The 14085-nt window shown below is 39.6% G+C and overlaps 1 protein-coding gene across 1 annotated transcript; it reads right to left on the bottom strand.

The window, feature by feature from the left end:
• Positions 1-5041: 5041 nt before the first annotated feature.
• LOC118488257 lies at positions 5042-12593 on the bottom strand. The gene is made up of 3 exons (XM_035985525.1): positions 12380-12593; positions 11084-11533; positions 5042-5202 (listed from the first exon to the last, which is right to left on the bottom strand). The coding sequence occupies exons 1-3, from the start codon at positions 12591-12593 to the stop codon at positions 5042-5044; spliced, it is 825 nt and encodes a 274-aa protein (XP_035841418.1).
• Positions 12594-14085: the final 1492 nt, after the last annotated feature.

The raw sequence follows: 14085 nt of genomic DNA, 5'->3' as shown, positions 1-14085 counted from the left end.
AATTACTTAGTGATTATGATTGTGATATCCAGTATCATGCAGGAAAAGCAAATGTAGTGGCAGATGCTTTAAGTCGAAAGTATCATGAAAAGCCAAAAAGGGTACGTTCTCTTAAATTAAATCTTCAAGTAGATTTAAATGACCAGATTAGGAAAGTTCAAGAATCAGTAATCAAGGAAGATACTGAAAAATTAAAAGGAATGATTAAAGAATTAGAACAAGGAACAGATGGAATTTGGAGGTTCCATAAAAAGAGAATGTGGATACCTAAATTAGGAAATTTACGTCACCGTATATTAGAAGAAGCCCATAAATCTAAATATACGATGCATCCAGGAAATGATAAAATGTACCAGGATTTAAGGAAAAATTTCTGGTGGACAGGAATGAAAAAAGACATAGCAGCTTATGTTTCTAAATGTTTAACTTGCTCACAAGTTAAAGCTGAACATCAGAAACCCTCAGGATTGTTACAACAATTAGAAATGCCAGTCTGGAAATGGGAATTGATAACAATGGATTTTGTTACCAAATTACCCAAAACAAGAAAAGGTAATGATACAATCTGGGTGATTGTAGATAGGCTAACCAAATCAGCTCATTTCTTACCAATGAAGGAAACCTTTAGAATGGAACAATTAGCCAAATTGTATGTAAAAGAAATCGTTTCTTTACATGGCATTCCTTTATCAATTGTTTCTGATAGAGATAGCTGATTTACCTCTCATTTTTGGTCAAGTTTCCAAAAAGCAATGGGAACCAGGTTAAATCTAAGCACAGCTTATCATCCTCAAACGGACGCACAAAGCGAAAGAACCATTCAAACAATGGAAGACATGCTTAGAGCTTGTGTAATTGATTTCGGAGGTAATTGGGACGAACACTTACCTTTAATAGAATTTTCTTATAATAACAGTTATCACACAAGTATCAATGCTGCCCCATTCGAAGCACTTTATGGACGAAAGTGCAGAACCCCAGTCTGTTGGGCAGAAATTGGGGAAAAACAATTATCTGGACCTGAGATAGTACAAGAAACAACTGACAAAATCATTCAAGTCAAGGAACGACTGAAAGCAGCGCGTGATCGACAAAAGAGCTACGCTGATAACAGACGCAAACCATTAGAATTTCAAGTAGGAGATAAAGTATTATTAAAAGTCTCTCCTTGGAAAGGAGTGGTAAGATTCATCAAGAGAGGAAAGCTTAGTCCCAGGTATATTGGACCTTTCAAAATTCTTAAAAGAATAGGACCTGTAGCCTATCAGCTACAACTGCCAGAGGAAAGGGCAGGAATACATGATGTATTTCATGTATCTAATCTCAAAAAGTGTCTAGCTGATGAATCACTCGTAGTACCTCTCAAGGATATAGAGGTTAATGAACAACTCAAATTTGTAAAGAGGCCTCTACAAATTGAAGATAGGAAAATTAAGAATCTCAAACATAAGAGATTAGTTCTGGTCAAAGTAAAGTGGGACTCCAAAAGAGGACCTGAATACACATGGGAGCTTGAATCAGAAATGCAAAAGAAATATCCGCACTTGTTCCAGTAGATCTCGAGGACGAGCTCTAAAACAAGGTGGGGAGGATATAACAACCCTCGGTAAAACCGACACCCTCATAATAGTTCCGACACCCTAATATATCTTTAAATGTCTCAACATGTCTTTATATGCATCCCGTATGTGAAAACCGAGCCCAAAGTAGAAATATAACATATAAAATAAATTAAAAACAATAATTATTAAGTTGAGGCGGGCCGCATTGACCTCACCTCAACTTAACGCGGGCCGCATTAGAATGCAACCAGACTCCGCTAAAATCATAAGTTCATGCGGGCCGCGTATAAGATAGCCTAAGTTCATGCGGGCCGCGAGTGTCCTGAATTGTGGCATGACCCGGAGCTGACACGTGTCAACATCGTGTCAAGCCTAGTGGTGACCGGACCAAGCTACGCCGTTGACCCATGTTGACGCGGGCCGCGTAAGGGTTAGCCATACTTAACGCGGGCCGCGTGAAGATGCGATTACAGCCCTATAAATAGAGGCCATCAGCCTTCAGTCCGTCTCGCTCATTTCTTTCTTTCTTTCTCAAATTTTCTGTAGTGGCGTTATTATACCCGGGCATTATACCCCCTAAAATAGCGAGGTTCTGCTACGATGTAAGTATTGTAACCCCTGGAGATGTATTAGATACGCTGCCCGATTGATCTAGGGTTCCGTAACGGCTGTCGTGGTTCTGCCCGACGTAGTCGTTGGAATGCCGTCTCGGGGAGGGTATTACTAATGTTAAAATGGGTTATTATACTAACACACGTGCATTTGTGTAATTTATAGATATTCACCAGAAAACCCTAAAGAATAACCTAAGACAGCAATGTGAGTTAATCCTCTTTTTATATACTCATTTTTGTGAGTTGATTCACTTTTTGTAAACCTTTTTGTTTACTGTTTTTACAAAACCTCAATAAATTAAATATATACAAAGCAGTTAGTGAGTATTTGTAAAGAATACAATTATAGTGGGTATGTTGGGGTTTTGTATACAAAATTGGTTACTGACGTGGTAACATCCCATAAGTTGAGTATGACTGTACCACTGATGTTAATTGTGATGTCTTGGAAACAAATGTAATTGCGGATGTGCCCTCAGTACTGGAAATTGGTTTTTACTTAAACTTGATTAAACTGGGATTCACTCACCAGTATTTCCACTGACAAAATGTTTTTAAAACGCGTTTCAGGTAACAAAATGTGAAAGCCAAATAGAAGCCAGCTGGACAGCACTGAAGGCTTGGAAAAGTGGCAATAAAGTTACCTAAGAATAAAATGGATGTTTTTATTAAATAAATAGGATTTATTCCTATAAAATGTGTGTACTGAAACTTGGGTTTTACCCATATGTTTAATATTATTAAACGAGGTGGTTTTCTCTGATTTAACATTTCCTAACTACGGTCCTGATGAAAATTTCCGCTGCCAAATTGAATAAATAAATGTGATACCACCGAAACTGGCTCACGGCCGCCCGTTCCCGGGAACTAGGGATCGGGGGCTGTGACAATATAACTCGCTAATTTACACTTTACTCCTTATATTTTGGGGAGAATTTTCCAATCCTAAGGATCACGAATCCTCAAATACTGCTAGGATCATGGATCCTCAATTCTGTTTGAATTAAGGATCCTCAGTAGGTGTTGCAGGATCAGGATTCAGGATCCTTATTGTTATCCTTATACTAACGATTGTCTTCATTATATGTGAGCTTGTTTTGCAGGAGTATGGGCATGGACTAACTCTTACCGATATTCTTGGGGAATATGCTCTCAATATTCCGCACGTGCATGGCTTTGTGAACGTTATGGAGATCGTGGGGAGCTTGCACAATTAGCGGATAGTTAGTTATGTTGGTTATTTCTAATTTTAAAAAGGGGATAACAAGCTTGAGTTAGAACACTTGGCTAATTTTAGCAAACACATACTCTCGAACAGCTCTCGGCAGTTTACTTGGCGATTTCATACACTTTTGCACTTTTGCACACTAATGTTCCTTGTAACAAGCTTGTTATCATCCCGAATTGTAACATCTTTCTGTATAATATTAGTTGGTGATCAGTAGTTTCCATCACCCGAGGTTTTTTATGCCGGAGATCAACTCTTGATCAAGGGTTTTTTCCTCGTACAAATCCTTGTGTCACCTCTCTATTTGATTTGCAAGTTGTTCACACAATTGTTCATAGATTCAAGAATCATACCTCACAACAAAAGATTTGGTTGCATTATCCTTGCTTGATTTTTGACCAAAACAGTTACGTATTAGATACGCTGCCCGATTGATCTAGGGTTCCGTAACAGCTGTGGTGGTTCTGCCTGACGTAGTTGTTGGAATGCCGTCTCGGGGACGGTATTACAAATGTAAATATTGGGTTATTATACTAACGCGTGTGCATTTGTGTAATTAATAGATAATCACCAGGAAATCCTTAAGGAAAACCCTAAGACAACAATGTGAGTAATCTCCTTTTTGTAAACTGTTTTTACAAAACCTCATATAATTAACATTACATTAAATAGTGATTGAGTATTTGTATTCTACAATTATCATCGGTATCTTGGGGTTTTGTATACAAAATTTGTTACTACATTGTGAGTAGTAACATGACCACAAGTCGGGTTGACAGTACCGTGGGTGGTAACTAAAGTATATGGAAACAAATGTAATTGCGCGACCGCCCTCAATACTGTACAACGGTTTTTACGTGTCTTGATTAAACTGGGATTCACTCACCAGTATTTTCCACTAACAAAATGTTTTTAAACGCGTTTCAGGTAACAAAATGTGAAAGCCAAATAGAAGCCAGCTGGACAGCACTGAAGGCTTGGAAAAGTGACTATAAAGTTACCTAAAATAAAGAGATGTTTTTATTTAAATAAATTAGGGTTTATCCCTATGAAAATGTGTATAATTGAAACTTGGGATTTTCCCATGTGTTTAATATTATAAAAGTGTGGTATTTTACTCTGATAAAATATTTCCTAACTACGGTCCTGATGTAATTTTCGCTGCCAAAATGGTAAACACTGATACCACCGAAAATGGCCGCGGCCTCCCGTTCCCGGGTAATTAGGGGACAGGGGTTGCGACAGTTTGTGAGAGGTTGATGGATTGTTTTGCTGCAAACAGATAGGAATGCTAGAAACCCACCTAAAAAACTAAGTTGTCGGATTTGTTTTGTTTAAGAGACTTGAATCTGTTATGACTTTGGTTGGAATATTTGTTTAATAGTATGGGATATTGAACTTGTTAAATATTGCCGCTAAATTAGTCGTTATGGATTCTCTTGAACAATCTGATTCGCTTAGTGTCGTGCCCCGATGATTCCGCTATCGGTTGGGGTGTGACACACTTAATCCTCTACAATGCATCCATTTAACCGAAACTACGATCCAACCAACCCATTTGGTTACCAAGAGAACCTGAACCCTAGCCCACCACAAAACCGTCAACCAACAAACCGCGACCATCCTCAAGGTTTAGTCTACTCACCGTGTCCTGAACTAGCAGGATTCGCGTCGTATTTAGAAAACTGTGTATTCACGAACTTTCCATACGACAATTCATTTATTCCCGTTAACCTTTCCCAACCCGATTCCGTACCCGAAACACAACCGCAAGACGTTGGTGGTTCATCATCCAAACCTGCCAAAAAAAGAAGTCACAAGAAAAAAAACAGATGAAGAGAAACCACTAGCGGCCGCTCAACGAACACAAATAAAGTGGACGCCTCAAGAAGAAACCACTTTGGCAAGATGTTATATCGACGAATCGCAAAATCCGATTCAAATTTTTTATATAACAATATTATTTTTTCAGTTTTAATATAATTTTTTTATAATTGTCACACCCCAACCAATGGCGGAAACATCGGGATGAGACGAAGTGTGAAGATTGCTAGAGACATCATAACGCTATTTGTGACAATATTTAATAAACCGATTTCATTTCATAGATAGATTGTCAAACATACAAGGAAATTCAAATAACAACATGTTCAAAGGAAATACGTAACAACATAATCAAAATTGATTCAACATATTAAACCTAAATGTCTATATGTGTTTCTAGGCATCAACGCTACTTCTTTTCATAGCATCGTCATCATCAACCTGTAACATGTTTAAAATACAATTCAATGCAAAAGCAAAGGCGAGTATACAAGTTTAAGCATAAGTATAAGTATAAGTGTAAAAGTTTAAAAACGAATCCACATGGCAACTTAGTTTATACGAGATCAACCTAACATGGCATGCAATATTTCTAGCCAATCCTCTGTTCACGCAAGAAAGTTTAGTTAATTCAACATGACCCAAGTTTAAGGGGGGCGGTGCGTTACTCCTATAGCGCTATACATGTCGAAGGGAGGCTCGTGAAAGCTAATGACTAAAACATATCACATAAGTATGGTCCACGTAAGCATCAAGTATCATAACATAGTATTCATGTATAAGGATTGTTTTGTGCATTGCATAAAGAATAAGTTTATGTGTAGTTTAATAGTTAAACATGTTACACCCCAAAAAGTGGTAAACATAAAAAGGGGGTTGCGAGTGTACTCACGGTTTTGCAAGTCTTCTACTTGAATCCGCGAGTGAGTTGGTTGATTAGGAGGTTGGAACACCAAGTCCTTCTACACAAGGAAACATAGGTGCGTGAGTTTGGGCATTCGGAGGATTTAGAGATTTTAGGAAGTTAAAACACAAGAATATATATATTCGAAAGTAATCATCCTTCAACATTAAGTACTTGTTCTTGACACTATGAAACCTCAAGGGTTAATGTTTTCATGAGTAGTATACTCATTAGAATCGTAACAAGTCTTGTGTTTTAGATGATGTATTCTAATACCTTGACGAATGAACACAAGTCCATCATCAAGAGTTCGAATAGTAAATATATGTATAAGTATTATATGGATCATTTAGTCTAATATTCAAGCATGAGGTAGAAGATAAATCTTCATTTAGGTACCTCTATTGTGTCATAGAATTCATGTAGGAGGTAGGAAGAACAAGCTTCCATTTAGGTACCTCTTATGGTTCACCACTACACTTGATGTAAAAACATACAAGGAGGGTCATGAACTAATATCAATACAAGAATAATAAACATCTACACTATGAGAAATCATCAAGTAATGTGGGGATTTTACGTTGGACAACCCAAGTTAGTCCACAATCACACCTTTATCAAGCTTGAAGCTTGAACACCACTTGTGGGTCAAAAACCCTAAACAAAACATAATTTATTTGAGGTTTAACCTCTGATTTTGTATGTCTCAACCTTGTTTTTAAGCCTAACTAACCATAGAAGTGGTTATAAGCATAAGGACATAGGTTTGAGATGAGTTAGACTCAAGTTGAACAAGTTTAGTGAAGAATAGATGAAATCATAAATGAACAGTGAACTTTGGAGCCTTTTTGCCAGAGTTGCAGGGACTTATTTACTGTGAAAAACCCATGGAATCGAAGGTAAGGTCGATCCAAGCACATAGGAAAAAGAATGGACTAAATCGGACAAGTATTGAGTGAGTTATGCTCACTTTAGTGAAGCTTGCTGAATCTGTCCGAAATTCTGATTATAGCTGCGAATTTTAGGGAGTTTGAGAGAGTTTTGAGAGTGAGATTTGAGTTTGTAAAGTGGTAAGGAGGCTGAGATTAAGTTGTATTTATAGGGAAGGATTAGGGTTAAAGTTGGTTGTAATTAATAGGATTAGTTGGGTGGTAAACTAATAAAAATAATAGAGGAAAAAAAAAGAATATTGTTGCTGTTGTGACACTTGCGGCCGGAATGGCTTCTAACAGCCATTTGGTTTTCCCCTTTTTGTTTATTTGTTGTGACAACTTAGGTTTATTATTTTATGATAAATTATTAAATCAAATGTGACATTATATTTAAGTGGGAGTTTAGTAAATAGAGGAAAAATGAAAGACTTAACTGGCAGCCTTATTCTAATCGAGCTACTGACTTCTTTCATTTTATTTTTATATTTTTTTAATTTTGCAAGATAACATTTGAAACAATAATCATCAACTTTACGTTGAAATAATATACTATTATTTTATTATTATTATTAGGATAGAATTATTATTATAATTATATTATTATTAGGATTTCTATTATTATTATTTCTATATTATTAGAATTAACCACATATTTAATAGTTAACTAGCTTGTATAAGTTATGAGTACCAGTAGGTCGGGTATCGGTTAAGCGTATGTGTTAAAGATTGGTAACGTATAACCCAAGTATTGCGACACGTATAAGCATGTATAAAAAAAAATTTAGATTTTCATTACGATCGAAGTCTCGAGTTTACAGCGATTACAAGAAGGAACGAGTACAATGATACAAAGCTTCCAAAATTAGAAACACGAGCAAGACAAGCTATAAATGGAAAGTACAAATAAGCAGGGCGTTACAGTCTCCCCTCCTTCAGGGAATTTCGTCCCGAAATTTAGGAAGAAGTAGGGAAAAGATGTGGATACTTCGCCTTCATATCACTCTCGAGTTCCCAAGTAAATTCAGCGCCACGTTTTCCCTCCCATCGAACCTTGACGATAGGAATTCGACTGCGCCTCAATTGCTTGGCTCCTCGGTCCATGATTTCGACCGGTTTTTCCACAAAGTGAAGTGTTTCGTTAACTTGTAAGTCTTCGAGAGGAACGTGGAGTCCTTCGTCAGCTAGACATTTCTTTAAGTTGGACACGTGGAAGACAGGGTGTACATTGCTGAGTTCCTCGGGCAGGTCCAGTCTATACGCAACCTCGCCAATCCTCTCGAGAATTTTGAAAGGACCAACGTAGCGAGGTGCGAGTTTCCCTTTCTTGCCAAATCGAACCACGCCCTTCCAAGGGGATACCTTGAGAAGCACGAAGTTACCTGTCTCGAATTCCATAGGTTTGCGTCCTTTGTCAGCGTAACTCTTTTGTCGGCTCCTGGCTTTCAATAAGTTGTCTCGAACCTGTAAAATCTTGTCCGTCGTCTCTTGTATAAGCTCGGGACCGGTGATTTGGGCTTGACCAATCTCGTGCCAGCAAATAGGCGAACGGCACTTGCGACCATACAATGCTTCGAAAGGTGCCATTTGAATACTCGCGTGATAACTGTTATTGTACGAGAATTCGACCAAGGGCAAGTGTGAATCCCAGTTGCCACCAAAATCTATTACGCATGAACGAAGCATATCCTCTAAGGTCTGGATAGTACGCTCGGTTTGACTGTCAGTCTGAGGATGGAAGGCAGTGCTAAGGTTGAGTTTAGTACCCATAGCAGATTGAAAAGTTTGCCAGAGACGAGACGTAAAACGAGCATCACGATCAGAAATGATGTCGATGGGAATACCATGACGACAGATTATCTCCTTCATGTAGACCTTAGCCAATTTCTCGACTTTGAAATCTTCACGAATAGGGAGGAAGTGAGCTGACTTGGTCAATCGATCAACGATTACCCAAATGCTGTCATGACCAGCAGTAGTGCGAGGAAGCTTAGTGATAAAATCCATGGCAATGCTCTCCCATTTCCAGATAGGAATTCTTGGTTGTTTGAGTAAGCCAGAGGGACGTTGATGTTCAGCTTTCACTTTGGAACATGTGAGACATTTTGAGACGAAGGTGGCTATATCCTTCTTCATTCCAGGCCACCAATAGGATGTACGCATATCATGGTACATCTTGTCGGCACCAGGGTGAATAGAATACTTCGTGTTATGGGCCTCCTTCATCAGGAATTTGCGAAGATCATCACGGTTGGGAATCCAGATGCGATTGAGATAGTATAAAATGCCATCAGATTTGGACACGAGACTATTTTCAGCACCACATTGCATCTCGTTGTAGAGGTTACCCTCATTAACGGATGTGTACTGAGCGTTACGTATGCAATTTTGAAGATCGTGGACGAGTTGGAAACAACGGATACTTTTGACATGAGTTTTATGACTAAGAGCGTCAGCTACTACATTCGCTTTTCCTGGGTGGTATTTGATTTCGCAATCGTAGTCGTTTAACAATTCCACCCAACGACGTTGACGCATGTTTAGTTCCTTTTGGTTGAAGATGTGTTGAAGGCTCTTATGGTCGGTGAAGACCACACATTTAGTACCATAAAGGTAGTGTCGCCAAATCTTCAACGCAAAAACGACTGCACCAAGTTCAAGGTCGTGGGTAGTATAGTTTTTCTCATGAATTTTGAGTTGTCTCGATGCGTAAGCGATAACCTTGTCACGTTGCATAAGGACACAACCAAGGCCAAGGTTTGAAGCGTCGCAATACACGACAAAATCATCGTTACCATCAGGAAGCGTTAGGATAGGAGCATTGCAAAGCATGTCCTTGAGCGTTTGAAAAGATTCCTCTTGTTCGGGACCCCAAACAAAAGGTCTCTCTTTTTGAGTCAAGGAGGTCAAAGGAACAGCGATTTTTGAAAAGTTGGAGATGAAACGACGATAGTAACCAGCAAGACCAAGAAACGAGCGAATTTTAGACGGAGATTTAGGTGTGATCCAATTTTTCACAGCTTCGATTTTTGTGGGGTCAACGTGAATTCCAAGTTCGTTGACAGTATGACCAAGGAATTGAACCTCTTTTAGCCAAAATTCACACTTGGAGAATTTGGCATATAGACGTTCAGCACGAAGGAGTTCAAGGATAAGGTGCAAGTGTCGCTTATGCTCTTCTTGCGTCTTGGAATAGATGAGAATATCGTCGATGAAGACGATCACAAAACGGTCCAAGTATGCTTAGCACACGCGGTTCATTAAATCCATGAAAACAGCAAGTGCGTTGGTTAAACCAAAGGGCATGACCACGAACTCGTAATGACCATAACGTGTACGGAAAGCGGTTTTAGGTACATCTTCTTCGAGTACTCGAAGTTGATGATACCCAGAACGAAGATCGATCTTTGAAAAGCAGGTCGCGCCTTGCAATTGATCGAAGAGGTCATCAATGCGAGGAAGAGGGTATCGGTTTTTGATAGTAAGCTTGTTGAGCTCACGATAGTCAATACACATACGAAATGATCCATCTTTCTTTTTGACAAACAAAACGGGAGCGCCCCAAGGAGAAGTACTAGGGCGTATAAAGCCTTTGTCAAGAAGCTCTTGAAGTTGACTCGAGAGCTCTTGCATCTCAGAGGGTGCTAGACGATAGGGGGATTTAGCGACGGGCGTAGCGCCAGGCACTAAATCGATTCGAAAGTCGACCGAACGAGCAGGAGGCGGACCAGGAAGATCATCGGGAAATACATCAGGAAAATCACGTACGACAGGGACATCGCTTATACTTGGGCCTTTGTCCTTCTTTTCCACAATGTGGGCAAGAAAAGCGAAGGTACCCTTGCGTAAGCATTTGTTCGCTTGGATACACGACATAAGCTTGAGACCTTGAGAAGGTTTCTCACCATAGACGTGTAGAGAATCACCGTTTGGAAGAGGAAGGCGGATAAACTTTTCAGAACAAACAACTTCAGCACGAACTCGCCTAAGCCAGTCCATGCCTACTATGATGTCAAAGCTACCCATTTGCATAGGTATAAGGTTGATCGAAAACGTATGATCGTTGAGAATCAAGGAACAATTGGGAAGAACGGAATCAACAGTGACGGATTTACCATTAGCGACTTCGACAGCGAAAGATTTTGGCAACTTAGAGCGTTTACACTTAAGCAATTGCTCGAATTCTAGCGACACAAAACTCTTATCGGCGCCAGTATCAAATAGACAAGAAGCGTAAATATGGTTCACAAGAAATGTACCGGTAATGACGTCGTTTGCGTTTTGAGCCTGAGCAGCGGTGATGACAAAAGCTCGGCCTCTAGCAGGTTGCTGAGCTTGTTGTTGCTGATGTGGTGGTTGTTGCGGTTGCTGTAGTTGCTGCTGTTGTTGAGGTTGATAGCATTGGGGACAAACATTGGCGAGATGATTGAGGTCGCCGCACTTGTAGCATGCTCGCACAGGGGCATTTGAAGCTTGCGGGAAGTTTCGGCATCGGTTAGCAAAATGACCATACCTCTGACAGTTGGCACATTTGCGACAGGGTACGTTGGCAGGATGATGGAACAGACAGGTGGTGCATTTGGGATGAGTTCCAACATAACCTTGTTTTGGTGGTTCGGTGTTTGCGGGTGCAACGGCGGCTAAGGCTTGTAAGGGTTGAGGGTTTGGCGGAGTGACGACCGCACAATTTTGGCTCGAAGCCTTCCGCTTCTTGCCTTGGTTTTTCTTGGACGATTGGGAGGGTGAGGGCTCAACAGTGGTAGTTTCAGTTGTAGCTTGGCGTGCATTCTTCGTTGAAACTTTATCATAGGTTCCATGGATAACGCAGTTGTTGTTAAGTTCCGTGGCTATACGAAAAGCATCTTCAATGGTTTGGGGATTGGCAGAGGCAAGGTGGTTTGTCAGGGGAGGTGCAACACAACGAACGAATTTGGCTATGGTCTTAGGAACGGTCTCAACCTGTCCAGGGCAAAGAACACTGAGTTGTTTAAAGCGCGTAATCAGGCCATCCATGTCACTCCCCTTTTGAGTAAGGTTCCAAAATTCGTTCTCCAATTTTTGGAGTTCATGAGGGGGACAGAAGTGGTCTTTCATGAGCTGTTTGAGATCGTCCCAAGGCATAGCATGTGCGACCTCGTTTCCTCTTTTGTTACGTTCAGTCGTCCACCACTCAAGTGCCTTTTCACGAAACACCCCAGTTGCATTCAAGGTTCTTAGTTCGTCAGGGCAACCACTTTGCAAGAAGGTAAGCTCGATGGCATCAAACCAGTTCATCATGGCGGTAGCGCCATTCTTGCCAGTAAATTCTAAGGGTTTACAAGCCATGAATTGCTTAAACTGGAAGGTCGGTTTGGGTTTGTCTGCCTTTGAGTCAACAGAGCCATGCGGTGAATCGGTTTGAATCTTGCTAACGATGTCGGGTAGGACTTTAGCAAATTGCTTGGCCATAAATTTCATGCAATCTTTTTGAGACATGGCGGTGGAAGTCGAACCCTTCTTTGACTTGCGTCTCTTGGAGGAACTAGACGACATCTAAAAGATTGAAAAAGAGAAGGAAAGGATGAGACTTGATCATTAGTTGAAAATAAGGTTTGTGTATGTAAAAGCAAGTAAATGTTCATGTATCAAGTAAAGTTCACATAGAGCATAAGTTTCCACATGCATTCAACAAGTATAACACATAAGTTGCGTAAAGAGGGTATAAATTTAGTTTGTTCACGAGAATTATTATTGTTTGTGATTGCGGTAACGTGCGAAATGATTAAAACGACATTTCGAAATGAATGAACGTTCAAGTATAAAATCACATATAAATTGAGATACATAAAGAGAGGCTCAATAAAACATAGGATTGTTTCGGGTAGAGAAACGTCGACAATTCCAAAGTAGGTCGAAAGTCCTTTCGATTTAGAGATATTGTGCTTTGGCCTATAAGTAAGATACTCTCGTCGAGAAGCGATTAACGGTATCTTACCCTTCCGGTTACTACACATCTCTAAATGATTGGAACATTCGGGACTTTGGCGAGAATAAAAATCAAGGAATGGGACTTAATCGACAAGATGCGGGTTTCACCCCTAACTTGACGATTTCGTACCCTAAATGTGGTTGGTACTTGTCGGCCAAAATAAAATTTTGACACTTTGACAAGGGTCCACTAGAGTTGAAATGGAAATTACCATTAAGTTGTGGATGTCACTCCTAGCTTAATGGTGAAATTTCGTGCAAAAAATAGATTAAAGGTAGAGTGAGAGTCGTTTACCAAATTGTGGGTTTCACGCCTATTTTGGTAAAGTTGTCTCGTTGATGTTACAAGAGTATAAAATAGCATAAGTGTATTCGTGTTAGCCTTAGGAAAGGCGCATAAATTTAATAACAAGAAGTGTACCTAGGAAGCATGCATGGTAGAGTACAAAAGTTTTAAACAACAAATAAGAGACAAAGTTCCTAAAACTATAGACTAGGGCAAAAGCATAGCAATTTTCCTAATTCCCTATAGTTATGGCTCTGATACCAATCTGTCACACCCCAACCAATGGCGGAAACATCGGGATGAGACGAAGTGTGAAGATTGCTAGAGACATCATAACGCTATTTGTGACAATATTTAATAAACCGATTTCATTTCATAGATAGATTGTCAAACATACAAGGAAATTCAAATAACAACATGTTCAAAGGAAATACGTAACAACATAATCAAAATTGATTCAACCTATTAAACCTAAATGTCTATATGTGTATCTAGGCATCAACGCTACTTCTTTTCATAGCATCGTCATCATCAACCTGTAACATGTTTAAAATACAATTCAATGCAAAAGCAAAGGCGAGTATACAAGTTTAAGCATAAGTATAAGTATAAGTGTAAAAGTTTAAAAACGAATCCACATGGCAACTTAGTTTATACGAGATCAACCTAACATGGCATGCAATATTTCTAGCCAATCCTCTGTTCACGCAAGAAAGTTTAGTTAATTCAACATGACCCAAGTTTAAGGGGGGCGGTGCGTTACTCCTATAG

This window comes from Helianthus annuus, chromosome 16 (assembly GCF_002127325.2).
Source record: "Helianthus annuus cultivar XRQ/B chromosome 16, HanXRQr2.0-SUNRISE, whole genome shotgun sequence".
NCBI classification, from domain to species: Eukaryota; Viridiplantae; Streptophyta; class Magnoliopsida; order Asterales; family Asteraceae; genus Helianthus; species Helianthus annuus.
Note: the sequence above shows the minus strand (reverse complement) of the source record. Positions and strands in the feature narration are given on the sequence as shown.

What these genes read in the sequence shown, in the direction of transcription:
- LOC118488257 (XM_035985525.1), bottom strand. Translation starts at nt 12,593, where the DNA reads ATGTCGTCTAGTTCCTCCAAGAGACGCAAGTCAAAGAAGGGTTCGACT. An exon ending in GTTTAAGCAATTCATGGCTT is followed by an intron (nt 11,534 to 12,379) that starts GTAAACCCTTAG and finishes ACTTCCCGCAAG; the next exon opens with CTTCAAATGCCCCTGTGCGA. An exon ending in CCTTATACCTATGCAAATGG is followed by an intron (nt 5,203 to 11,083) that starts GTAGCTTTGACA and finishes TTTTTTTGGCAG; the next exon opens with GTTTGGATGATGAACCACCA.